Below are 27,946 nucleotides of genomic sequence, written 5' to 3' on the forward strand. Positions count from 1 at the left end.
TCCAAAACGTTTTCTCCGCCACGGCTTACAGCTTGCGGCTACTCACAGCTTCCTTCCTCTCTCTCTGCTTTTTCCCCTCAATTCACAGCCAAGGTTATCAGGATCAGGATACTAGTTAGTATCGTTTTGCTCAAAGTAATATCGTATCGTAGGGTCGTATCGTAGTATCGGGATATTATGAGATTTTCTTTTTTAAGTTTAATTAATATTTATATTAATTATATGTAGCCATTCTATATAAAAAATATAGTAATGATATATGTCATGCAAACATAGGCATTTATTAAGAGAAACCACGTTGGTTTCGATATATTTAACTGATTTTATATAAATTTGAGCATATTTATTTACATTATTTTCATACCATGTTATTTTAAATAATATTTTGTAGTATCGTAGGAATCGTAGAATCGGAATACCACCTAAAATTTTATAGGATCGTGTACTAATGAATAGTAGGATCGAGATACTATGAAAATTAGGATACTAGGTGGGATCGGTATTATTTCGGCTTGGTAGGATTATAGTATCGTAAGATACTACGATACGTATTGGGATACCGACAACCTTGTTCACAGCGCTCGCCGGCGTGCGCAGCCGCTCCCCTCCCTCCCTCCGCCTCCCCACGCCGGGGAGCCTGCGCCGCCGCTCCTCTTCCTCCCTCCATCCCCCACGCCGGCGGTGCTGCGGCGCCGCTCCCATCACATCCTTCCCCCGATCGGAATCGGCTCCTCCCCTCGGCGCACTCCACTCTGGCCGATTCCTCCATCCTCCACGCCGGCAGGGCTGCATCATCGTTTGGCTCCCTTCGTTTCTTTCCGCTGGTACCCGTCGTGCTCCGGCTGATTTCTCCCCTCTCCCCACGCTGATGGCGCTGCATCGGTGGCGAGATCCTTCGCGCGCAATCCCCTCTCGTGCAGCAGACTCAAAACTACAGGTATCTGATTCATCTTAATTTCTAAGTCCCATTTCCTATGTCTTCTCGCACCCCAACTTTGCAACTTACTGATTCAGCTCCATGTCTACATTTGTGTTATAGGGTTTACAGGTAGTGAGGCTGAAGCGGATGGGGGGAGTCATGTTTGATACCTGAGCTGTTAAAATTAACAGGTTGGTTACTCATCTCATGAAACTTTTTTGTTTGTGGTTGGAATCTATTTTTTGTGATGCGCTTGTACACTATTGACACACATACATTTTGTTTCCAGCAATTTTTTTTAGGAGTTGATACCTAAGATGCACTACTTTATTGTACTAGGTATCAGGTAGATTACAGACATACATTGTGTTTTGATTTTTCTGGTTTGATAAGAGGGGAGATGAGATGCATGAACTGCATCTACTCACTGCTTACTAGTATTGGTTTCACCAAAATTTATCTGACAGACCAATATTTTTGCCCAGTTTACATGGTCCCGGGGATACTAGTGTACTATAAACATATATCTTGCACACAATATATACTACTCTGAAGCATTGCACTAGAGGAAGCTATTGAAATGAAGCGATAAATGTACCTTCTATTACTCTGTATAGTGATAAATAGACATTTTTTTTTGTTGATACCATGGGAGGAATGGCATCTACTGATTTTTTTTAACTTGATTTTGCAACATGCATCACTATAAATCTGACATTGGATAGAGTAACAATGATTGAAAGCGGACTAATTGTCATGTTTTCCTTTATTTGTTTTGGTGCACAGAGTCTATATGGCTACATATTCAGATAATTCAGATTTGGTACATTTTGCGCCTAGTGGTCCAAGGCACTCACCACGGGTTAAGAAATCCAACCAATGTAATGCTGGAGAACAGAGGAAGAAATGTAACTCGAAACCTTGTACCAAGCTTAAATTCCTACCAGATAAATCAAATGCCATAAGTGGCAGCAACAAAAGGAAGAAGATGGAAACTGAAACGGAGGTATCATATTTTTTTCAATTGTCTTCTTTGTGATTAAGCTTTTTTTTTTTTACTATTCCTCTTTTTCATTGTCTTTTTACTAGGTATCATTCTTTTTCTTTTCATTCTTTCTTCCATATGGTTTCAGAGTAGCAATCTCCATGTTGCCCTTGACACACGAACAAACAGTAGCCCTTTTGGATTTGGTGACATCTTCACAGTTGAGTATCCTGAATCGCCTCACCAAGATACATTGTAAGTATCAACAAGTTTTTTTTTGATTTATCTCACTCACAGTCACATCCTTTTCTGTACATGTTTTTTTTTTACTTCACACTTTCATTTTTTATGTAGACACGACTGCGGGTTCTGTGTTACGAGGATGCTCGAGTGTCACAATGACAGGAGTCTTGTTGGATATACGATGGTACTGGTTTTTTTCTACCAAAAATCGGTTGTTTGTTCCATCTCTAGAGAAATGCTCATTGGTTCTCATATTGTTTCATTTTTTCCCCAGAGAGACACCATGAAATACCGCAAGCAGGTATGCCATAGGTTGATTTACCATCGCTTCAACGACCTACATCCACGTCGCGCCATCTAAAGCTAGTGATGGTGTTTGTTTTAAAATGTAAAGGCAACTCCATAGTGCTTTTGAACCATGTACTGACCTCCGCCCCCCCCCCCCCCCCCCCCAAACAACCAAGCCAACTATCTGGTGGTACCACCATTTTTTTTGTTTTAAATCATGTGAATATGTGAACAAATGTCACCATGTAATGGCTACTACAGTGTCACCATGTGAAATACATCCAGACTTATTTTTCATTTGCAGCACTCAACTTTTTTTATGCCTGTTGTGTGATAACTTTTTTAAAAAATATATACCGTGAATTTAAACCATGAAATCGAAATGTCAATAAGTATCTGAGGGGTTGGTACCTAAAATGTTTTTTTCCCTCGTATTTGAAAGGTATCAGGGTCTTGGTACCTCACAAAATGGGGTTGGTACCTACAAGCATCGGAGGCTTTGATTGGTACCTCCCAGTGAAAGTATCATGACATGGTACCTTGGTACCTCACACAATGGGGTTTGGTACCTAGTACCAAGTACCACACCTGAACCTAGGGTTACTATGAGACACCTGGTACCTGCTACCAGCACCTCGTCTAAACTAGGTAACAGACCTGGTACCTCAAAGAAAACCCAGGTATCAGGTATAAACCTAGGAACCAGACATGGCACCTCACAGGATAGGGGTACCAGCCTCACAAATACAAGTACCAGGGTCTGGTGCCTAGCAACAACCAAGGTACCAGACCTGGTACCTCACATAAAACCTAGGTACAAGGTCTAAACCTAGGAACCAGACATGGTTCCTCACAGGATAGGGGTACCAGCCTCACACAATACAATATAGGTACCAGGGTCTGGTGCCTAGAAACAACCTAGGTATCAGGTCTGGTACCTCACAAAAAACCAAGGTACCAGGTCTTAACCCAGGCACCAGACCTGATATCTTACAGCACATGGTCACTATAGGTATCATGATTGGTACCACACAGTCATGACCAATTCAGTACATGTATCAGTCATGACCAGCTCAGTACATCTCACAACAAGGTACCAAGATCACCTCACATTACAAGTATCAGATACATCTTCCTTGCCACTCTGTTGTTCTTTGATACTTCTTTCACCAAGGAAATCACTCCCTTCATTTGCTATCTTTTCTATCATTCTTCCAGCGGATCCAACCGAGGAGTCCATTTTTTAACTGAAACTGCAACTGCATGAATAATTCACACATTTTTTTCAGTAATTTTTTGGCCCCACACATAACAAGCAGAACACAAACCATTATAGCTTGAAAAAAAATAGAGACATGCTGATACCTACACTAGAGACAAGCTGATACCTAAACTAGAGAAAAAAAACTTATGCCCAAAAACTAGAGAAGATGATACATGTCTGGGAGGACGAAGGAGCACTCCTGCTCGGAGTGAGGCGTGCCGGGTTCTGGCTGGGGCCGCTTGGAGTAGTTGCGGCGTCACGGAGCGTCGCCGGTGAGGTATCGCACACCTCCGCGTGCGATACCGAGCGGGGTTCTGGCTTGGGGGAGTCCCTACTTGGAGTAGTTGCTAGCGGTGCCGGCGAGGTATCGAGGGTTCGGGGCCTCGATACGGGGCGGAGGAAGAAGCACTCCTGCTCGGAGTAGTTGCGGCGTCGCGGAGCGTCGCCGGCAAGGTATTGCGCGCAGAGGCGCGCGATACTGAGCTGGGTTCTGGCTGGGGCCGCTTAGAGTAGTTGCGGCGGCGCTCCGCGCCGCTAGCGAGGTATCGCGCGTAGCTGGGTTCTGGTTGGGGTTGCTCTGAGTAGTTGCGTATCAGCCAGGTTCTGGATGGGGAATCGAGCAGAGTTGGCCTTGGTCGGAAAAACGACGAAGTCTGGTATTAAATCTGTCGGGGTGGTTTTGTTAATTATCCCGTGACTACTGCGTTGCAACAGAATCCCGTACGGTAGCTGCCCTCATCCTTCAAATGAAGTACACGTATAGTCATCTTGCTGCCATGGGACACTTGGCATACCATTGAAAAAATAATTAGGTACGTAGTACTTTCTCTGTTTTATATGATAAGACTTTCTAGCATTGCCCATATTCTAAGGGCGAAGCCAGGATGAATGGTCACCGGGGTCAGTATTAACTAGGGTTTATGTTTTCGACCAAAACCAACCAAAAATCATGTAATTTGATGTTTCGACGTGGGACAAAAAGTATATTCTGAGTGAAATTTTGAATGTTTTTTAGAATTCACGGCAAAACTATATCAAAACTTATTAAAATTTGGTGAAAAATATCGTATCGCTACATTGGAATCCAACACTAACTCGGAAATGTCATCTAGTTTGTAATTAATGATCTAAGACTATACAAAATACAAGACAAAATAATGACAATACATTATGATAAAATGAAATGACTACAAATTTGTTAGAAACTATACATTATTAATTTGTAAAAGACACCAAATGAACCAAAGATTATCAAAACCACTAATTCTTGCCTTTCGTTCTGCTAGAAAAAAGATGATATAAGATGTCAAGATGTGCAGCGCTGGTGCGGGACAAAGTGCTCGAAGGAATACGATGGCGCAACAAGAGAATTTGTGGAGTTATTTTTGGACCCAAATCTCAATCCTATATGTATATTGGGCTGATGTATAAATCATAAGTGCTCGCTAATTTTTTATTTGTTGTTTGTTAGTATCATTCCTAGTCACTAATTGGGCTTTGACAGAACAATCAGCAATATCATAAGGGTCTAGTTTTTCTCTTCGCTGGGGTCATAGATGGTAAAATAAAGAGGGGTAGGAGAGGTTCGCAAAACATCGTTCGAGTCAACTTATCCCTATGAATGGCTGTAGCTTCGCCCCTGCCATATTCAGCAATGTTAGAAAGTCTTATAATATGAAATGGAGGAAGTATAACCATATAAATCGAAGTACTTGTGCTGGGTCGAAGACTCGACCTAAATGGATAGGTTCCACCAAAAGAAACATAACCGTCGGTAAAATGCACTCATGCTCACGCTGTGTGGATGCAAAACTGAACAACTCTTAACTCTGTCGAACATCTACAAATAACTGAAGAACAGAGAAAACAGTATGTGTGAGCAGAGTTTGCACTGCATATACTAGCGGGCTGATTCGCTTCAGATCGTATCTTCCAGCCAGCTGCTGCAAGTATACAGAATCCAGAAGAAAATTAACGTGCAGATACTACGTGCAACTAGCAAAGCAAATTTCAAAGTTACGAATCCAAAGGAACGCTTTTGGCACTGAAGATTATCAGCTCATAATCTGACAACCAACTGAGTTATTCGCTGCACACATATACAGTGACTAGCTGAGTGCCCGTGCGTTACAACGGAGAAAATAATTCACACCTAACTACGACTCAATATATAAATGATGCAAAATTGTGAAAAATGCAAAAGAGAAAGGAACAGCTTACGCCTAAATCTCTTATTCTAACATGAACATAGAAGAGAGAGAGAACCATGCATGACACTAGCTGTTTCTGAATTTTATCAGAGTCCACGAATTCCGTAGCAATTTGGCTGTCGATCAATGCAGCTTCCTGAATTCTTTTGTTATTGTTCAGAGAGTAAGCAAAGAACATGGAGTGATCTCCGGTCAGCACCATGGCGCCACCGATCACTTCTTGGCCGTCTCCTCGGCTGCCGCCTTGTTCGCCTGCGCATCCGCCGCCGCCGCGGCCGTCACCGGCGGACCAGCCGCGGCCTCCTTCTCGCCGCCGGCCGCCTTCTTCTCAATCTCTCCGGCTGCCTTCTCTGCCTCGCCGTCCTTGTTGGCGTCCGTGTCGCCGCCGGTGTCCTTCGCCGGCTGCGGCGGAGGAGGCGCCATGTGCGGCGGCGGGGTCTGCTTGAGCTTCATGAGGACCTGGCGCATCCGGGAGAGGTCGGTGGGCTTGCCGGGCTTGGGGCCCTGGACGACCACCACGCCGGGCTGCTTCGCCTTGGCGTTGGCCTCCGCCGACTGCTTCTCCCTCCTCTTGCCCCGCTTCTCCAGCCCCGGGATCTCGTGCGGCACCATCTCCGCGATCGCCTTCCAGTACTGCTTCTCCGCCTCCCCGTGGAACTTCTCCTGCTTCGCCAAGAACAGCTGCACCATCCATGGCGATGATGGCGGGTCAGTCTGATAGTTCACGAGTTGTATGATGTGCAGCTCATCAATGGCGGAGAAGAAGATGGTGACCGACCAACCTTCTCCCGGTCTCTGTTCTGAGCCCGGTTGGTGTCGCCGTTGAGCTTGCGCTTCTCGGCGAAGGATAGCTTGAACTCGTCGGCTTCCGCGATGATCTCGCCGCGCCGCTCCCTCTCCTTCCGCTCCTTCTCCTCCAGCATCAGCGCGTTTTGGCTGCAGAATTAAACCCATCGATTTCTTGATTTCTTTTTCGATCAAGCTTTGGGGGAGGCGGCAGATCAGATCAAGAAATGCGCGCGAATTGATGCTTTTTGGGAGATTATGGGATGATCGGAGTGGAGCACACTCACCGGCGCCACTCACGCCGGAGGATGCCCTCCTCCTTCATGGCCTCCGGCGGCGGCAGGACGGGCCCGTCGTCGCCGTCTCCGGCGCCGGCGAAGAGGTCGTCGTCGATGCCACCGCCGTCGCCGACCACCACGCTGCCACCCATGACGTCGCCGATCTGGTCCACGTGGCCATTCATCACGTCCCCCGACCCGCCGTACCCGTACGCGGCGCCGCCGTTCGAGCTCGAGCCCAGGGGCATGCCGGCGCCGACGCCGCCGTCGGTCCCGGCGCCGGCGCCAGCCAGGTCGTCCTCGGAGGCGGCGGTGCCGAAGGACAAGTAGGACGTGGCGAAGCGGTGGCCACGGCGCAGGGCGCCGAGGCCGCCCTGGGCGCCGTCGGCGGCGGGGTCGAAGGGAGCGGGAGGGAGCACGTCGTCGTCGTCGGCGTCGCCGTCGCCGGCGACGGCCGCGACGGAGTCGAAGGATGACATGGCGATGGCGCACGCGCGCGGTAGGATGGGATAGCGGCTTAGCGGATCTTTGGGAGGTTTTTTTGGATCCGACAAGAGTGTTGGAGAGGAAGAGGGAGGTACCGTTATTTTCTTAGAGACATTGCTCGGTTAAGTTTGACCGTTATTTTCTCGTTTTGACATTTTTTTTACATAATAATTTTTTTTGGCTTTTACTTAAAAAAACTACGACATAATTTTATGAATGAATAATGATTACAAAATTACATCTTATAACTTAAGTATAACTTAAGGAAAACTAATTACAGTGTATTGTATAAACTTTGCCCATCCTTTTTATTTCCCTAAGTTTTACTCTTTCCATTGCATACTTTGGATCACTTCCATACCCTTTTGTTAGTTGACCATAACTTTTTATGAAAAGTAATACAACATATTTGCTGTAAAAGAAATCTATTTATACGATACATAAATAATTTTTAATAACAAATAAATAATACTAGTTTAGTCATTTCTACAAATAAATAATATATCGCATAATAAACTCATATATACTATTTAAAATGTTAGTTGTGGTAATATCCATTTCCACACCATCCTTACCAGGCTACCACTGACATGTGGGCTCCATAATCTATACTATTATATTATATTATATTATATTATAATGAGTCATCTCCCGTTTCATTATTCGCTCTCCCCAAATTTCAAAATCACCTACTTGTTCAATAAAAAAAATTATAGTATTGCCTGAACTAAATAAGTGCTTATTAATTGATTTAATAAGATAGAAACTCAATTTGTTTTCTGTTACAATACATTGGCTCTAAGCTAGTAATTATAATATTCTCATATAACAAATTTCTACCCTATAACAATATACTACATAAATTTATATGTTTTTTTATACCAAAATGTAAAATGGACTTTTTGATAGAAATGAATGGTCAGCTTAAGATCAACTGACGAAAAAGGAGTAAGAGAGAAAGAGAGAATCTATTATATTCCACCGAGTTTATCACAAGTCCATGATTTACCACTAACTTTGTCACGTTCTATAATATATCATCAACTTTGGCTTAACTTCTACGATTTACCATTGTCGTCCAGTTAGCCTTCGTTAGTACTGTACAATTTTGTCCAAATGACCAAAATACCCATATGATAAAAACTTTCAAAATTTGGACAAAAATTCTGAAATATCAGATATTAAGTTTTTGGCAAAATTTTGGATTTTTCAATCTTATATTTCTAATATGATATTTTGAATTTTTGTCCAAATTATGGAAGTTTTTTCCTAGGGGTATTTTGGTCATTTGGACAAAATTATATAGTGCTAGGAGGCTAATCGGACGGTGATGGTAAATCGTAGAAGTTAAGCAAAAGTCGATGGCATTTTATAGAATGTGATAAAGTCAGTGGCAAATCGTAGAGCCGTGACAAACTTAGTAGTATATAATGGATTCTCTCTAATAAAGATCAAAACTAAAATTCGAAGATAGACAATGTAATGAGCAAAACCCCACAGTATAAAAGGGATTGAGGAATATTTCAGGAGTATATAGGGAATATTTCAGTTAGCGTGAGTATGCATAACTGTTATTTCTCCCAATAGCTTAGTAGAGCTATATATATTCCTTCTTTTTCGTAAATCAGAAAAGTAGAATCTTCGAAATCATCAGCCCATGAAGTAGAATCTTTGAAATCATCGGCTGATGATTATGTCGATCAAAGTTCACTCGTTTCACCGCCGACTGACGTCTAATCAATGTGGAAGACAACACAAGTAACTGAGCCGTAAATAAATGGTTCGTCCAAGCGAACCCAATCTGATGAGGACACCACCACAAGAGCACTATACTAATAGGGAACCTCCAGTACAACGCCTTTAAATAGATCGAGACATCTAGAATATCATAATCGCTATCCCCGAACATATAGAACAATTTTTTTTTACTTGTAGGGTCTACCGAAGACATGGAAGAGAGACGGGGCATCACAACATCGCCTCTAGGAGGATAAATAGTGCCCACATGTGTCACTGATGTCTCTCCTCAAGTGGTAGCCGGCTCTCCCACAACAGCAATGGTGGCTACCGAACGGATGAATTGGCCGAATTGGCCACAGTAGGAGAAGTCTAGAATGGATAAATTGGCCGAGCTCTCAGTATACTGGTCCTTCAATTGCTAGTCTGGCTAGTCTGAACACGGTTTTCTAAAGAGGCAATTTCGTTCTTACCCCTATTTTAATATCCAACATTAATTTTACCTCTGTTTTTTAGGTTTTTTTATTTCTTTTTTTTTAAGAAGCCAAATTTTACTCCCACTTTGGACTGGAGGATGGATATGGACATGTTGACGGTATTAAATTTTTTATGAAAATACATCCATACCTTTACTTGCTATTACACATTTCACACTTTGTTTGTCAATTGTGCATCTGCCCCCTATTTGTACATGCAGCTAGTAGTTCTGATAAATTAACTTTGACAGAATTTCAACAAAATTTTGTTTCCGGCACCGCGTTCCAGAATAGCACATTCCACCGTCGCCGTGGACAGCTTGAGCTTGCTAAGCATCAACACGAACCATGAAGTCAGAGGCTGGGACAGACGACTTCCAAGAATCAGCCTGCAAACGAATGGTTCCACGTGTTTCAATACCTTTGAATTGAATTTCTTATGACGATTGAGAAGATAGCGCATGCAAGAAAAAATAAATGCAGACATCGTCGTTTTTACAGATATGAACCATCATATTGGTTAGCCTTGTCTAGTGCACAAACCAAAATCAGTTAAACATTCCAGTAAAGTAAAATAAAGATGGCTAAGTTAGAGAACTCATTTCAAATAGAGTGAATAAAAATCGAATCCTCATGTCATTACATCTTAGGAATCAACAAGATACCTATCAAGCACAAGTTCACAACTAAAGAAAACTACTACATTCCCCTGAGAAACCTTATTTTGCTGAGAGGCCAAGACCTGAAACAAATTATTGAGACAGCCTCTAAATGGAATCTGGGACTGAAATTATTGAGGCAAAATAAACGGATCAACTGCAAAAAATGGGAATCCTTAGTTTCCAACTCTTTTCAGACTCCCAGCACGCCCAGATATATACATACAGGCATAGCAGAAATGTATGTACAGATATTCTGAAGCCACAACGTTAGAACAGCTCAAAACCACACTATGTTAGTTGGTGCCCAGAATCATTCTGTTCCAGCCCTACCCAGACTTCTCATTGTGCACCTCGATTGTACCTAAATCAACCTATTTCTAAAGTCTCAGGATTTATCTGGTCCAGGGACCTCGAAATTGCCTGTTCGTTAAGTTGGGCATTCCAGGATTCTGTTGTATCAGGTTTGTCCACTGCATGTTATTCAGAGAACCTACAGATGCTACATGACTGCTTGAACTACTGGGCAGATTCTGGGTGTAACCATATATACTAGGAGCTTGAAGATTTGTGCCTTGAGTTCTAGGAACAAAACTTCCAGACATAGGAACTTGGTTCCTTATTTCAAGGAGCTGGCTAGGGCTGGACCTACCAGATTGCATGTGTAGCGACGATGACGGTAGTCTGTACTGGGCCAAAGCACTGAAGAGGCTTCCATCTGTGTTGCTGCTTCCAACTGGCAAGGCCTGGGGCAAGCAGTTATTTGACTCCATTGCAGGCCAATTATCATGTGGCTGGTGCTCCTGAGGGAAGCGGTTATATCTATGATCCATAGAACCAGAAGAAGCGAAAGAATGCTGTTCAAGGATAGAATTGTTTCCTTTAGTTTGAAAACTCACATCAGAATACAAATTCTTGTGAAGTTCATCATAAAGGACACTGTTGCTCTGATCAACCAACTGTTGCTCCTGCAAGGGACTGGGAAAGTGAGTGGGCTGAGAGAATCGGTTGTTGTCCAAAGAATGCAAATCAGTTGACTGCCCAATGCAATCTGTATGTTCAAGGGAGTAAGGAAGCATTCCAATGTCATTTGCTACTGTCTGGACCTGACCATTGCTTTGCCGGTTTGAACAAGGTTGCATAAATGACGCTGGATTGTCCATTGGGAAGGCAGCCGCAATGGTGACTTGTGACTGCTGCTGACTTAAAATACCATTCTCCATGCAAACTACAGAACCCTGTTGTCCAGCAGGGAGATGTCTATGCCCAATCTGTAAGCCACCTGAACCATTATACACGCTACTATTCTCCAGTGGAAGGTAATAGGAATCATCAGGTTCAGGCAACTCCCATAAATCTTTAACACCTTTTGCTGCTTGACCATTTAGATGTTCTTCCACAGGAATTTGTCCCCCTGAGGTGTTGGAAAGCAATGTGGAACTGTTTGATGGTATCACTGTAGTATTCTCAACCTCTTTCGAATCCATAGTTACATCATTCATCTCTGGATAACTGTTTACTAAAGAAATATCATTTGCACTATGGCCTTTGTCTATCATAATTTTGTATCTGGTGCCTTTCAGGCCCTGATTTTGCTCATGAGCATGCATTGATGGCCCTGTGTAAGTAATGCCCTCAAGACTTTGAGCTTGTGTATTTTGGCTCTCACGAGTGTCAATGGGAGCGGTTGTATAACAGGTAGTCTTGATCTGCTGGCTCTCTGGGCTATGATCAATAATAGTTGTATCTGTATAGCTTATTTCTTTGAAATCTTCAGCTTGAACATCTGGACCATCATTACTGAATTTTGTATTCACGAAATCTTCATTCTGCTCCTCTACGTTGCTGGCACAGAATGAAATGCTTCTATCTGCACAGCTGGTGCCCTTGTAATCTTGGGCTTGCAAATCAGAGTTCTCCCTACCCTGACTATCATGATGGTCAGCAGATGTTTCAATATGCTTGGTTTCATCATCATCACAATCTTGACGAGATGGGCAATGATCATTACCACCTTGCAACATATCTTCAGACAACTGTTCTACCAGAACATCCTGCAAATCAGTGCTGCCGTCATTTTCGCAGGCACCATGTTGACCAAGCTCTTTTGTTATGCCTGCTAACTGGTCTGCCTTCTCATCATAAACAAAAATAAATAAACCATAATCATCTATTGAGTACTCAAACAATTATTTCTTTTCAAAGGAAATTATGTCCGTATAAATAAGTAGAACCCCTACAACTAATCGAGTGTTATTGTGTTAACTTTCTCTAGAAAATGACAAGGTACTACAACATATCAGTAAGAAAACACTGCACAGCAATTTCCCTTCAGTAATGACAATTTTTTAGATCTTCCACAGTAGATCCATTACAAATCAGTATTTTATACACATGGTAACAGAGTTTTAGAATGAACATCATGTCGAATAGTAACTTTGCTGCTGTGTATGATATGATACATGAAAAATACAAGACACATAGTAGTAGGAACAAAGTGATATCATCCACTATATTTTTCATACATTCAAGTAAAATACCTTGATCTGGAAAATCAAAAGACTTTCAAACAAGAATTGAAAGGATTAGTCACAGCGAACCTTTCTCATGATAGATACATTCTTTTCGCCTAGCTCAAGACCAAGTAAATTTCTCAGTTTCTCTGTTGTCACCCTATTGTTCTTAAGGACCTCGAAAGCAGCAGGTATATCATTGCAGGATATGTTCAACCTATATGCAAATAATTTACCATAAGAATCTTGAACCCAAAAACAAGATAAAAATGTTAAAATTAAAATGTTACTAACCAATGTTCACGCAGTCTCCTCTGTTCATCATCTATTAATGTTCCATATGGTTTTACATGGAATTTATCAAGGTTACCAATTACACGAGTAAGATGCTTGGTTTTAATGCCATCACCAGACTGCTTCATGCTCTTAACAAGGTTGTGCTGTGTTCTGCTGATCTGAAAAAGTTAAACAAGCATTGATATCACAGAACATCGAATTATATATTCCATATAGTAAAGTATATTACATATGATTGGTCAAAATTAGATATCTGTTATTTTCTGTAAATATTAGTCAACATTCAGAACTATATAATTGTTTAGATTAGCTACATGCGTTAACTGGAAAGAATCATCAAATATACTTTCTAAAAGCTCTGCGGCAAAATATTATTGTCTTTTTATGCTAAAGAAACAATTTGGCAGTTAGATTGCCATCTATCCAAATTTGTAATCAAATTTACACAGCTCTAGCTGCGGTTAATGTTACACAGTAAAACAAGACTATTAATTCTTCAAAAGAATTGGGAAAGAAGATAAAAATAATTTAGGAACTAAATAAGAGAAAGGGGTTATATATGTGAGATAATGGTAATTAAGCAATTTAAGATTTTTATTATAGAGCTGATATCATTCATTAAGCATTTAATTTTGCTTTGTAATATAATCCTCAAAACTAGAAGAAAAGGAAATAAAATTTTGGGAGCAAAGAAAGCAAATATACAAATAGAAGGTTAGTTTCAGCAATATATACAAGTTTGGCAGCTAAATGTCTTCTTTTTTATTTTAAGATGGGCACTGAAACTAATTGCATGATTTCCATTTGGCTATTACAGAGGTGCGCAAATACAAGACTGAGCTCATTGTTCTTTCTTAATGAAGCTCCAATACTCTCCCAAGAGAGAGAGAGAGAGAGAGAGAGAGAAGCTCAAATAGCCAATGCTGAACAAAAATACTTCATTATGGCTCACATAACATCTTACCTCAATATATGACATAAACTTCGAAACATCACTACTCTGTGCAACCTTCAAGGGCATTTCACTACTGGTAACTTTTGGTCGCGTATCTCCTTGCTTGTGTTTAGCAAGGTTATTATCCCTGCACACACATAACGGATAGAGGTTTTAGCAATTCAGAAGTCCTTTGTTGAAATTAGATAGCATCTCTCTACTTAAATATTTAATCAGATTATGTCTTTTTTTTCCCTTAAAAAAGTCAATTGGTAAAAGAAACATTGATGACTGTTTATACAATTAGAAAACTAAGCTCTTTTAATGCACAACAACGGCAGTAATTGAATATGTCGATATGATTAGCCAGAAAACTAAGGCACTTGGCAATTTTAAAGCACTGAAATGTTAGAACTACACATTGATCGTGTTACTTGGAACACCACTCAAATGTGAAAAAGGATAGTCCAACGGCAATATAATGTATGATTTGAAGAACAGAAGGATGAATAGATGATAATTTTGCAAGTGGAATTTAAAAGGAAATGAGAAACAGTAATTTATCAAGATACAGAATATAGAAGATCAAAAAATTTAAGAAGCATAACCTGAACATTATTTCTGGATCATCAGAACTTAGCCATCTCTTCTTCCATTTCTTCAAGGACTCGACCATGCTGCACAATTATCTTAGCATAAATATCATAGCCAAAATGGTACATTTATAACAGAATTGGATGGTTTGGTATACTTGGAATGGTAGTTATTCAGGTTAACACGATATGCCTTCTCGTCAGCTCTAATTTGCTTCTCCTTATTAAGTAAGGCATCTGGGTGAGTATCACCATAGCAAAGAGAGGAGGACCTGTAATTTAATAATAATTCAATCAGCAATCAACATCTTGCAGAAATTGAGAAGTATAGAAGTCTAGTGAACAATTTTAAAAGACAAAAGAAGTGCAGTGCAATATCATTTGTGAACAACTGAACAAACAGGCAGGCGTTGTCCTGGAGCAGGGCTGTCAGGACGACTGTCCTGGGCCCCGGACCCAAGCCCACATGTGCACCACGAGTTAGTTATGTATCGGTAGCCAGGAGACTAGTAGAGGCCCGTGCAAGCCAATAATTGCTCTCGTTCCGCTTCTGCCGCAAGTTACGAAAAGTTGACAACGCCTTGTTCCCTATTTTTCCAAAATGTACACTGATGCAGCTCCTAATCTCCTGTTTGGTTGCTTTCTTTCACATAATTGATTTGAAGAATTTCAACCCGGCCCATATCTAGTTTTGCAAGATCAACTCCAAAAAGTTGGATCTTTGCTTCATAGTCAAAATAAAACATCGAGGTAAGACAAGATTATTAGATCCAAACATTGTTGCTAAATCGTAAAGCCGAGTCGAGATACCGTCTACCGAATAGGAGACTAGTATTGACTAGTCATTGAGTTGACTATTCTATCATGGTGTTACTACATATATCGATTACTTCTACTGCTAGGATGTTATTACTTGCTGTGCCTAATGGACCCAGTGGAGCTCTCCTCTCATCTCCCTTTCACTCAGTAGGGCCTGATAGGCCAGGTCTCCCAAACGACTCACTGTTGCAGCCTTCACTGCACTCCTTTGCGTCTTCTGTTGCCAGCAAGTCAAGTCGTGCCGCTGAAGTGGTGCTCCATGAAAGACTTTAGGATTGGTCATAGGTAGGACACGAAAACAGTGAATCCAGAATATTCTTGTTATTTTGATTTCCTTGGTATTGCTTTATTTCTATAATACATTTGCACTAATTTTTAATGGTAATGTGTCCTTTTCTCATTTCAGCACTCCTCTCAGAGCGCTTGAGGACTGTCTTATACGTATTTTTCTTTGTTCTATTTCAGTTTATACATGATCAAAATTTAGGTGCTTTTGTTCCTTATTCCTACCAAATCTTGTATTATTGTATGGTATAAATTACTGTATTTAGCTGATGCAATATTCTCTCATGCTCCAGAGTGTATATCCTAGTAGTGTGTAATATTTTTTGAACATTACATTTGTTACTATAATAAAATTACTGTTAGCACCTGCATCATAAACAGGACTTCATGATCCTTGGACAATCATGGTAGTAAACATCTGCTGGAGGGAGGTCGCTTGGTGACAACTTCAACTAGAATGGATGGTGATGTGAGGCAGGGATTCTAGATTAATCTATAATGGAACTGGGGAAGACCAGGGCTCTGTTTAGGGACTTGTTTATTCGTCTTTGTTTGACGGAAAGAGATGCCAGCCCCATTTATAGATGAGTTGACCCACGGGATGCTTATCTCTAAAACTAAGGAAATAGATAACAACTCAATAATATCTCTAAAATAACAACTGAATACTGCTGATACAGTATCAAATGGGAAAATAGTGATTGTTCACATGCATGAACGGTCTATCGATTGTAATTCATGTACGTGACAGACAATGTGTGCAACCACATGCCTAATAGGAATTACGCATGAAATAGGATAAAAATGAACTCTAATGTCAGCAACTAGCCCACTATATCACTTTTAATGGTGTGGATCAACATGTATTGCCTACAAAATATGATGAGTGTAAAGGGAACATTCTGGGGTATCAGTGGCTTTTGGTGTTAGTATGAGCCTTCCAGAATGAGTCATAGTCCCTCAATTTGGTAGCTCTTGAAATCCAATTTAAAGGTTTTGTTTGATATGCAAAAGTACATTTTGACATTATGTTAGCTTATGCATTATTCTATTAATCATATATTCATATTGGAGCTAGTAATTGTTCGGCGTACATAAATACCAGGTAGAATATTTTAGAAAGCTGATCACATTTACGTAACACTTAGAAAGAGAGTTGGCATGTGAGCTGGAGCAACACATCCCAAGCCCCAGCTTTAGCAGGACAAACAATTATATGTTCAACAAAAACACAAAATGAATAAGGGACAAACTGCATGACTTCTATGATGGATGTAAAACATACCTAACTTGTTCCCATGAGAATATGCCAAACAAAATAAAATAAAATATTCAAATGGAGAATCACGCCACATCTATGCAAGGCAAAAAGGAGTTCTACGAGGAAAAGCATATATCCACCTGTTTCAAACCTTATTGATATTTTTTGAACATACACTAGAATGAAGATGAAACAAGTAGGCCCCTACAGAGGCAATTTCTAAAATTGTACTAGAACGCAATAAAAAATGCAGCTAAAATGTCTAGAAGTGCAAATGGAAGTGATCACAGAAATCACATCATAGAGAACTTGCCAGCTGAGGGAAGGATTTCCAAAGTGATAATTTTGGCCTTTAAGCAATAAATGAACATTTTCTTCTGCATCAATCTCAGTTGGAAGAAACTGTATGAGAAACTTTCTGTCAGCTTCTGTCAGACATGTATCCCAAACCTATAATCAATTCACAATTGTCAATATTAATATGTAATAAGAGAATATACCCCTGTAATGGGGCATCAAGATATCAAGATCATTATTCTAAAGCAATTAAAGCTTTAGCACGAAAAGGCAGGCATTGTGAAAAATAGATGGCAAAAGAACAAAGCTTACATACAAAGGATAAACTAATCACACCTTATAGGACAGCACACTTCTCAAGTTCTCCAAGGAAAATGTCTCTGGAGGAATATATGTAACATCAGCCAGCCCTGAATCATGCTTCTGTCTGGAATCTATGAATGGTGCCAAGTCTGACCACAAAATCCCAACTTGTTCCTTTTGGGGAACCACTCTCTTTTGATAGTCATCCCATTTAAGAGCAATTTGAGACTTCAAACTTATATGGCAATTAGAAGACTCAACTTTTGACTTCTTCCAGGTCCTGTTTTGATCTGAGTTAGTAGACCTTATTATACGTTTCTTTTGCTTGCCTGCTGCCATTCTGCAGGTCATCTGATCATAAAATGGAGGTTGTAAATCTTTTTACCAATATATGACTCTAATATTGCCTCTACACTAATGTATGTCCCATGTCAATGAAAAACAGGCTGCACCTGAAATGTACAATAATTTGGTTTGGTTGGTAGCTCAAAGACAATTGGTAACAGGAAAAAATATATATAGATTTTTCAGTCAACTTAACTGTGGACCTAGGTATACCAGTTAAAGACAGAAAGATGATGTAAGAAAGTAAGAAAAAAAAAAGCTTCCCGACCACCCAAAGCTTGTTACAGCAAGTTTGACACACCCAAGCAACAAGACATCCTACAAGGAAGATGATTATCATGCAATATTGTCTAGGTGACACCACACGGCCTCCAGGCACCCGGCCACCCACAGAGAGTTAACTGAGGTGATCGCAAGTTCCCCAAGTTAAGCAACCACTGCAAGCCCTCTGCAGCCTTGTTCCTCCCTCATATACCTTAAACACCTTTTTTGGATAAACATGACAGCATCAAAAGAAAACTAAATTTTACATCTTACTGTTTAGTATTCACGAGTCGTAGCAATTCATAATCCATTTTAGCATTTTAATTTTCTATTTTGCATAAATAGTACTTTATATCACAATTAAAATTTAAGCATGCAATTACATAAGAAAAGTGCCACTTTGAAGGAAAAATACCAAATCAATATATAGAATCACGAAGGATATTTGTCAGTAATGTAAATTATTTCATAAATAAGATTGTGACTGTCCACATGAGCAGTCATGTAATTCCAACGAACGCTAAAAGTTAAGATAAGTTTGTGTGTATTGACCCCGTGATGAGTATAATAACTGTCTAATAAAAATTGACCAGATTTTACACCAAAGAAAATCAAATTTTAAAATTTAAGATAACTAATATGGCTGCAGGCTGCTAGTATCTGAACAAACTGTTCCTACAAAGTTAAGATACCCAAAGGTTTTAACCCAATCCATCGTGTCATTTGGCTGGCATTGCTAACAGGTGTGCCTAATTTAAATTCATAACTTCTCCTATATCTGTGACTCAAGTATTCATCACAGCCAAATGTCATTGTCAGTAGTTCTCCTACTTTCCATATCACTTCCATGTTAAAACAAACTATAGGTTGCAGCCAATCAAAGTGTCAACAAATCTAGGGCCATCAAAGTTTAAACTTTGTCCTTAAGTTGAGAGGGCCTATTGACACAACAGCGGCCAGCAAGGGTGAATCCCCACAATAAATGTGCTCTCCCAAAAGTGCCAGCACCACGAAATCCGGAGCAACATAAAGTCAATATGAACCGCAATCCGTGCCTAGTGTTTGTTCAAGAAATACACGGAACCACAACAATTAGCTGCTACCATTATCGAATTATAACCAAATTCATGGAGTATCCCTCCCCCCAACCCCCCTCTACACGATTCTCCAAGGGTTCCATCACGAACGCAACAGGAACGGACGAGAACCCTACCGCTCCCCCCGAGGGCAAACCGACCGCATCGATCCCTAACGTGTCTACTCCCAAGTCCCAAACCACCCACCCACCCACCCACCTCACCCATCCTTCCATCCATCGGATCTAGGAGGCCAGGACCAGATGCCGCGGAACGCGCGTACACGTACCTCGCGGTCGCTGCGGGAGAGGGCTAAGCCTCTCCTCCTCCCTCGTCGTCGGTGGCGGCGGCGGCGGCGGCGGCGCGGGAGCCTCGGCACCCAGTTCTGCGGCGGGGGGAAACCCTAAACCGGCCGCGCCCCTGAGGGCTGAGGCTGAGGTCTCCGCCGAGAGGAATCTGGGGCGGCGGCGGCGGCGGCGGGGGATGGTGGGGTGGAGGTAAGCAGGGAAAGGCCCTGGATAAAGTAAGGAGCGGGGATAGGGGAGGCGACGCCACACGAGGAGGGAGGAGGGAGGAGGAAGGAGGGAGCCTTTTATGTGGAGCGGTTTTGCGCCCCGATCGGGTAACAAACGGTTATATAGGCTTACCTTCAACTTCAATGTAAAAAAGAGACGCTACAAAACGGAATGCCGTTCGAACGGGACAACATTAATATGATAGTTACGATTCGGTCCCCGTGATTTACGGTGATATCTCCTAAATATCCCAGATCCAAAAATCAAGGCGCAAAACCAGGTTCCTCCTCGGCATCGCGCGCGGAGCGCGCGGTACCTCGTCGGCGTCGATGACGGCCGGCAACCTCGTCGGCGACACCCAGATCCTCGTCGGCATCGCACGCGGAGCGCGTGATACCTCGTCGGCATCGGCGACACCCAGATCCTCCTCGGTATCGCGCGCTACCTCGTCGGTGACACCCAGATCTTCGTCGGCCACGGCCCGCAACATCGTCGGTGACACCCAGATCTTCCTCGGCATCGCACGCTACCGCGCGCGATACCTCATCGGCGACACCCAGATCCTCCTCGGTATCGCGTGCCACCTCGTTGGTGACGGCCGGCAACCTCGTCGACGACACCAAAAACATCCTCGGCATCGCGCGCTACCACGCGCGATACCTCGTCGGCGACGCCAACTACATCCTCGGCTTGCACGGGCGATACCTCATCGGCGCTGACCACAACCAGAACACTCCTCGGCGTTGATAGGTATTTTCATCTAAAATTGATACCTGATACTAGATGTTTTGAAACTTGATACCTAGTACTAGATGTTTTGAAACTTGATACTAGATGTTTTAAAACTGGATACCTTATACTAGATAGATGTTTTAAAACTTGATACCTGATACTTCTGTAGGTAGAAATGCTAAATTTGTATCAAAACTAGTGAAAAAAGAAAACTGGTACTATTGTCTATGGTAATCTTACACTTATGTTTTGTGCTCATTTATCAATGTTTGTGCTCTTGCAAAAAAGCTGATAATTATTTTTGTGGTAATCTGGTACTTCTGATTGTAGAACTGAAAAAAGTTTAATGAAAATTGGTACTAACCTGATAATGGTATGTTTGTCTAATTTAAGCTGTATAGAATTTAATTTTTTTTTTGTTTTGCACTATCAAAATGTGAAGGGGGAGTGGAAAAAAGTATGAGTTCGTCAGTTGGTTCTATTGAAAGATTAATGGAAGATCTTCAAAACATGGGTGCTGGGGCTTGTGTTTCTGCTGAAACAAGTGTGAATGAGCAGGCTACAAGTGTGGGTGAGAATGATACAGATGCTGAAGTTCTGAGGGCAGCACTGCTTGAAGCTGGAATAGTCACAGGACCCACAAGTATTTTGCAAGTTGATGCTGGGGATGGATTTGAAATAGAACCAGTAAATCGAACTGGAGGATCTGAAATGGAGGCCGAAACAAGTGTGAATGAGCAGGCTACAAGTGTGGGTGAGAAGGATATAGATGCTGAAGTTCTGAGGGCAGCACTGCTTGAAGCTGGAATAGTGGCAGGACCCACAAGTATTTTGCAAGTTGATGCTGGGGATGGACTTGAAATAGAACCAACAAATCGAACTGGAGGATCTAAAATGGAGGATGAAACAAGTGTGAATGAGCAGGCTACAAGTGTGGGTGAGAAGGATATAGATGCTGAAGTTCTGAGGGCAGCACTGCTTGAAGCTGGAATAGTGGCAGGACCCACAAGTATTTTGCAAGTTGATGCTGGGGATTGACTTGAAATAGAACCAGCAATTACAACTGAAGGATCTGAAATGGAGGGTGTCCAATCACAACCTATGGTACCATTTGTTGGTATGGAGTTCTTTTCAGAGAAAGAGGCACGGGTGTACTACAATAGGTATGCAAAAAGTTGGGGTTTCGGTACAAAGGTTTCGAGTTGCAAAAGAAGCAATGTCACCAAAGATTACAACAGATATGAGTTCGCTTGCTATTCTGAACGCACAAGTAAGGAGCAGAATGCAAAATCAAGTATTGGAAGCAGATCCAGGAAGTGCAACAGCATACGGAAAACTGATTGTAAGGCGAGAATGGTGGTCGTTAAAAGGGCTAAAAAGTGGGTGGTGACAATAGTAGACTTAGATTACAATCATCCTCCTTTGAGCCCCAATTCTCTAAGGTTCCTAGAATCACACCGTAAAGTGTCGGATGAAGACTATGAGCTAATAGAATTACTGCACAACAACAACATCCCTACTAGAAGAAGCATGTCTGTCCTGTCTGATTTGTTTGGTACCATGCGTAACATTCCATTCACAAAGAAAGATGTTAGCAATCTGAGGACATCGATGAGAAAACGGACTACTACAAACGGAGACATGGCTGAAACAATCAAGTACTTCTAGGAATTGCAAGCAGAAGATCCATCGTTTTTCTATAGCATGGAACTGGACTCGGATAATACAGTTGGTAGCTTATTTTGGGTGGATGGTGCCTCAAAAGAAGCATACAAGAAATTTGGTGATTGCATCGTCTTCGACACAACATACTGCACAAATAAGTATAACCTCCCATTTGCTCCGATAATCGGGGTAAGCAACCATGGCCAGACTGTCCTATTTGGGTGTGTATTCCTGAAAAATGAAAAGGTTGAAACTTTTGAATGAGTGTTTGAAACATTCTTGAAAGCAATGGATGGAAAAGAGCCACAATGCATCATGACTGATCAGGACAAAGCAATGGAGATTGCAATTGCAAAAGTGCTGCGAAGAACTATTCATAGGCGCTGTATGTGGCATGTGCATAGGAATGCTAGTACCAACCTTGGTGTGCTGTTAAACGGCAAGGAAGGGTTTGAAACAGACTTGAAGTCATGCATTGATAATTCTTTGAACGAAGAAGAATTTGATGCAAGTTGGGATGCAATGATTGATAGACATGAGTTGTGTGGGAACAAGTATATGCAACACCTCTATGATAACAGGAAAAAGTGGGTCCCCTATTTTTTCATGGATTACTTCTTCCCATTCATGAGCACCTCCCAAAGGAGTGAGAGCATGAACAAATTATTCAAAGATTTTGTCCACCCAGTTGATTCAATCAGGAATTTCATCTTCCAATATGAGAAACTTGCCCAATCTTGTCTTGACAGGGATGACAATCAGCGGTTTATAACAGTCCAAACAGACCCAAAAATGTGGTCTATCTATCCAATGGAAGAACAAGCCTCAAAGTTCTATACACGTGCAATGTTTGAGGACTTTCAAGAAATGCTATACAGAGCTACCAAATACAAAACAATAAATGGGCCGGAACCTGGATCATATTTTGTGCAGCTAATTTTGGATGATGACAGCAAGAAATTCTTGGTTCATTATGACGTAAACAATGAAACCTACAGTTGTGCCTGCAAAAAATTTCAAAGGGATAAGATACTGTGTGGACATGTTTTAAAAGTGATGACACAATTGAATGTGTATGTGGTACCAGAAAAATATGTGTGATCGCTGGACACTAAGAGGATCCGAACACGCTACAATTACTCTTGTACCAGCACAAAATGATGAAGGAGCAAGCAGGAAGATGAGATATATTTCACTCTGTAAAAAATCAGCAACATTGCCTCACAACATTGCCTTTCCCGGCTGTCAGCACTATGACACCGCGGTCCAAGCATGCGTCGACCAAAGGACCCGCTGGAACATCGAGCTCGATGCCGACGATGAGACCGATCCCCCGGATCTCTTTCACATGGGCGTTTCCACTCAGCTTGGTACTGAGAAGCTGCTTGAAGTTCTCTCCTTTCTTGGCCACCTCTGCTAGGAAGCCAGGTTTCTGGATCTTGTCTAATGTGGTCAATGCAGCCTGGCAAACAAGATGGCCTCCCCCGAATGTGGTACCAACCTTCTCGGTGACCAAGAAAGACTACACCGATGGGGAGACCACCCGCCAATGGCTTTGCCAAGGTCATAATGTCAGGTACTACTCCATAGGCTTCATACGCCCAGAGGTAACCAATGCGGAGACGGAGGCGACCCAGTCGGGGTCGGCGTGGCCGAGCGCGTTGACGGCGATGCCAGCGGCCATGTCGAGGTACTTGCGCCCGTCGGCGTCGTACAGCTTGCAGCCGCGGCCGGCGATGAGGACGACGCGGGAGCGGTTGTACGTCCCGAAGATGTACCTCGCCTCGTCCTCCACCACGGCGCGGCTCGCGGCGGATAGCTCGCGGCGCGCGGCCGCGGCGGGGGCGAGGGGCGCGGAGGTCGGAGGGCGGCGTCGTGGGCGTGGGCGTGGCGAGGCACGCGGTGACGCGCGACGGATGGAGGCGCGCGCCGCCGAGGCCAAGGCCGCCAAGGGCAGCGGGCGGGTTGAGGGCGAGGAAGGATTGGAGCGAGTTCATGGCGGGCGAGGAGAGGAGGATTTGGGTGGAATCGGGCTTGGATGATTTGGGAATTGGAGGGATTAAATACGGGATTGGAATTGGGGGTTAGGTGTCGAATCGGCTGCCTGCTCTGGTCCTCGTGATTGTTTGTGTGGAGGCGGCTATCGCCTATCACGCTTTGGATCAAACAAAAGGTGTTAAGAGGTGTTTTTTTTTCGTTGTTATACCACCACTGTATGTGTAACACCAAACTTACATACTTACAAATGTATTTTCTAACACATGTTAAAAGAGATGAAAAAAATGATGTAATATTCGTGAAATTTAGTTTTTAAATCTTTGTGGCATGCACCCACGTTTCCAGCACCACATCAGCGGCGTCTTTTCCGTGTCCTTTGTTTCAATAAGCTGCTAGTTTTGCTGGCAACGTTTTAATTAGTGAGAATAAATATGATGGCTAAAATTTAATACTCCCTCCGTTTCAGGTTATAAGACGTTTTGACTTTGGTCAAAGTCAAACTGCTTTAAGTTTGACCAAGTTTATAGAAAAAAAATAGCAACATTTTCAACTCAAGATAAATTTATTATGAAAATATATTCAATTATTGATTTGATGAAAGTAACTTAATATTATAAATATTACTATATTTGTCTATAAACTTAGTCAAACTTGAAATAGTTTGACTTTGACAAAAGTAAAAAATATCTTATAACCTGAAATGGAGGGAGTATTAGATTAGAGTAAATATATCTATATATAGCGGTAGTTTGAGTTTCTTTTATACGTCTAATGTTGTATAATTATATCATTTCAAGAGTTATTAATAAAAGATTAAGAACTTATAGTCAGAATTTATCAAATACCAAACAGTGACAATATCATTTTTTTGAGCAGTTGTCTTTTTATCGAGGAACCAATACTTTCTACCAGATTGATGTGTAGGATTTTGATGATATGGATAAGGCTGAAATATGGGGCATCATAGGCCTATCATGTGACTTCAACTAGAATAGAGTTCAATGACTTTACTATTGTGTCTAGGGATGTAAGTGGGTCAGCCGCGAATCCACTTATAGGTAAAAATAAACGGACTCGTGGTTTATTTTAGTCGATAAGTGGGTTTCGCGGGTTAGCCACTTACACTTCTAATTGTGTCACGTAGATAAATGGTTGATAGTGGCGAAACAAAAAACACTGAACTTTATTTGATGGAGAGGATCCACGATACTTATCTTTTTAAATCTTACAAAAACTACAACAAATGTAGTGTAGTTTTAGGGGCTTAGGGGAGGCGATCGAGACCCCTGCTCACCCCCTCCCTAACTTCTCCACCGATAGTTGATGTATCACTTGAGTTAATATGAAGAGAATACATGCGAAATATGCAAAGATTTAACTCGGATGCTACAGATAAGACATAAGACATGATATAAGAGAGTTACTACCTCCATCCCAAAATAATAACATTTGACCGTCCGTCTTATTTGAAAAGTTTATAAAAAAATAAAAAAAAAATAGTGACACATAAAATATTTTTTTTTCATGTTTTATCATCTACTAATAACAATAAAAATACTAATCTAAAAAAAATTCAAATAAAACGAACGGTCAAACGTTTGACATAAATAATGTAAAATTACATTTGTTGACGTTTGATGTTGTCATTCTGGTATTTGCATAGTATGGGGATCGTCGGTGCTAGGGTATACGCGTGACTGAGGTAAAAGAGATGGAGACGAGGACTTTTATACAGGTTCGGGCCCCTGAGCTGTCAGGTAATAACCCTACATCCTGTTGGCCGAAGCAGGAGTTGCTTTTATTCACCATAATCACACCAGTACAATATGTGGGGTAGCCTGTCTAACTGTTGTCGACATGTCGGTCTGAAGGTCTGACTCGTAGTCGACAACAGGGTAGCCTTGCTCCTCGAATCCGTGTCCGGTGAGATCAAAGATAGTGCTTTCGTCCCTCCTGACAGTATCCAGGGACACCGTAGGAGGGGAGCCATGTCTATCCCTGAAGTCGATATCCGGCGGCGTGTCTTGGCGTATATTGGCTTGTATGCTGTGGCTTCTGTTGTTCCGTATATTGTGGTGGTTGTTGACCGAGGTGGATCTTGATCGTGGTGACCGTATTGATCGTGTTGTTCCTCCGTATGTGTTGATTGTGCCCTCTTCTCCTAGAGGGCCTTGTATTTATACCCATAGGTGTCCCCTTGTCCAAGTAGAACTAGGGAAACCAATATGGATACAATCCGAGTAGTCCTTGTCGTTTCCGTGTAGAACTCTGGTTGTCTTTCCTTATCCGGAACTCCCTCGAGGTCAGTTTCCGTATAAGACATGGTATGTGGTGGATCCTGCCGAGATTTAGTCAACTACTAGTAGGATGTCCAGCAGCGTGGGCAGCCTGAGTTATCGGCGATCCTCCCAGATGTTGCGTCTGAGGAACACGCATCGTTGGACAACGCGGATGAAATTTTACCCGCGAGAACGGGGATGGCGACGACTTCCTTAGGTTGGTGGTCTCTTGATCCCTTTTAGCTCCTCTGACTTGATCAGCCGTGTTCCCGAGAGGGAAAAGCAGCTTGACTTAGTCGCTTCCGTATTGAATAGATCTCGAGAACACACTTGCCGACCAAGATCGTCGTATCCAGTACTGGAAGACAAAATTCGAAGTGGCAGAACTCGAGAAAACCATGCTGGAGGTGAAGAAGGAGCAGGCCGTGGAAACGCTCCGAGGTCGTAAGGTGTGGTTCAACTCATACTTGAAGAGTTGTTGCACATCCATGGCCCGAGTTTGTAGAGAGCTCCGAGTACCCCGTGGAGATCCCGAGGAGTCGGCGGCCGGATACATCTCGTAGCTGAACGGGGCCTGCGCTCAACTCGATGGCATCGGCAAGTGCATTGACGAAGCCCTGAAGCAAGAATGCCGTCGATCGAGCCGATATGCCGGAGGGCATGTGTTGGCTTACATACGAGATCGTCGTCCGCAACTGCACCTCGAGTTCCTACATGAAGGGTTTGCTTGTTCTCGGAGAACTCCGGCGGAGATAGAGCACCTGGCGAAGTCGATGGCGCCGCTGGCGGAGAAGGTTTTCCAGTCTATGGACTGGCGTTGGCCTTCCTAGTAGTTTTTGTACCTCTGAATGTAGTGTGTAAGAGTGCCTCCTCAGTTCCCGACTTTAGCTAGTCGTTTGAGTCGTACACTCTCCCTAGCCCCCAGCCTTGTCGTCGGGGAGGTTTTCCCCGGGGACAAGGCTCTTGGACCTTTGACCTGCCTCAGTTAAGAAAGCACTGATCCTAGCCCCCAGCCGTGAAGTTGGAAAGTTAATTTCCGATTACACGGCTTGGTTAATACGCACGGCGAGAACTCTTACACGACCAGGTCTTACATGGTCTTTCGTCTCTGAAGAATCCGACAAGGCCTTATCGGCTCTGGGCGTCCCCAGCCAAAGATCCCTTAGGTTCCTCGGAGGCCTTGTCAGAACGGCGTAAAGGGACAGTAGGATAGGTTTCAACGCTAGGTGTCATCGTGGGAGAAACGCTACATCGCTGGTCGAGGACCAGACAGTAGTCGTAACTCGACCACTTGAAGTGGAAGTAGTGGGAGAGACGCTACATCGCTGGTCGAGGACCAGGAAGTAGTCGTAACTCAACCACTTAAAGCAAATGTACGAGAGATCACTACGATCAACTGGTCGAGAACCGGTGAGTAGGTGTCTCTCGATCATTTGGAG

General features: G+C 42.5%; 2 protein-coding genes and 1 pseudogene across 5 annotated transcripts; all 3 read right to left on the reverse strand.

Annotated features, from left to right (window-relative positions):
* Positions 1 to 5,715: 5,715 nt before the first annotated feature.
* LOC127780080 (clathrin light chain 3) lies at positions 5,716 to 7,538 on the reverse strand. The gene is made up of 3 exons (XM_052307033.1): positions 6,983 to 7,538; positions 6,692 to 6,845; positions 5,716 to 6,590 (listed from the first exon to the last, which is right to left on the reverse strand). The coding sequence occupies exons 1-3, from the start codon at positions 7,450 to 7,452 to the stop codon at positions 6,123 to 6,125; spliced, it is 1,092 nt and encodes a 363-aa protein (XP_052162993.1). The 5' UTR covers positions 7,453 to 7,538; the 3' UTR covers positions 5,716 to 6,122.
* Positions 7,539 to 9,763: 2,225 nt separating this feature from the next.
* Positions 9,764 to 19,901, reverse strand: LOC127779078 (uncharacterized). 4 transcript variants are annotated; one of them, XM_052305768.1, is made up of 10 exons: positions 19,608 to 19,901; positions 17,667 to 18,085; positions 17,347 to 17,483; positions 14,827 to 14,940; positions 14,684 to 14,752; positions 14,106 to 14,223; positions 13,139 to 13,299; positions 12,932 to 13,061; positions 10,984 to 12,463; positions 9,764 to 10,061 (listed from the first exon to the last, which is right to left on the reverse strand). In XM_052305768.1, the coding sequence occupies exons 2-10, from the start codon at positions 17,982 to 17,984 to the stop codon at positions 10,057 to 10,059; spliced, it is 2,532 nt and encodes an 843-aa protein (XP_052161728.1). In that variant the 5' UTR covers positions 17,985 to 18,085; positions 19,608 to 19,901; the 3' UTR covers positions 9,764 to 10,056. The 4 variants fall into 4 exon arrangements, with proteins under 4 accessions (XP_052161728.1, XP_052161726.1, XP_052161727.1 ...); XM_052305766.1 differs by lacking the exon at positions 9,764 to 10,061 and having other exon boundaries at positions 10,112 to 12,463; positions 17,667 to 17,984; XM_052305767.1 differs by lacking the exon at positions 9,764 to 10,061 and having other exon boundaries at positions 10,112 to 12,385.
* Positions 19,902 to 23,437: 3,536 nt separating this feature from the next.
* LOC127780218 (acetylornithine aminotransferase, mitochondrial-like) lies at positions 23,438 to 24,227 on the reverse strand (annotated as a pseudogene).
* Between the last annotated feature and the right edge of the window lie 3,719 nt (positions 24,228 to 27,946).

This window comes from Oryza glaberrima, chromosome 7, assembly GCF_000147395.1.
Source record: "Oryza glaberrima chromosome 7, OglaRS2, whole genome shotgun sequence".
Lineage (NCBI taxonomy): Eukaryota > Viridiplantae > Streptophyta > Magnoliopsida > Poales > Poaceae > Oryza > Oryza glaberrima.

What these genes read in the sequence shown, in the direction of transcription:
- LOC127780080 (XM_052307033.1), bottom strand. Translation starts at nt 7,452, where the DNA reads ATGTCATCCTTCGACTCCGTCGCGGCCGTCGCCGGCGACGGCGACGCC. An exon ending in CTCCGGCGTGAGTGGCGCCG is followed by an intron (nt 6,846 to 6,982) that starts GTGAGTGTGCTC and finishes TTAATTCTGCAG; the next exon opens with CCAAAACGCGCTGATGCTGG. An exon ending in AGAACAGAGACCGGGAGAAG is followed by an intron (nt 6,591 to 6,691) that starts GTTGGTCGGTCA and finishes TGGATGGTGCAG; the next exon opens with CTGTTCTTGGCGAAGCAGGA.
- LOC127779078 (XM_052305766.1), bottom strand. Translation starts at nt 17,984, where the DNA reads ATGACCTGCAGAATGGCAGCAGGCAAGCAAAAGAAACGTATAATAAGG. An exon ending in AGGAGACTGCGTGAACATTG is followed by an intron (nt 13,062 to 13,138) that starts GTTAGTAACATT and finishes ATTTGCATATAG; the next exon opens with GTTGAACATATCCTGCAATG. An exon ending in ATGTATCTATCATGAGAAAG is followed by an intron (nt 12,464 to 12,931) that starts GTTCGCTGTGAC and finishes TATGATGAGAAG; the next exon opens with GCAGACCAGTTAGCAGGCAT.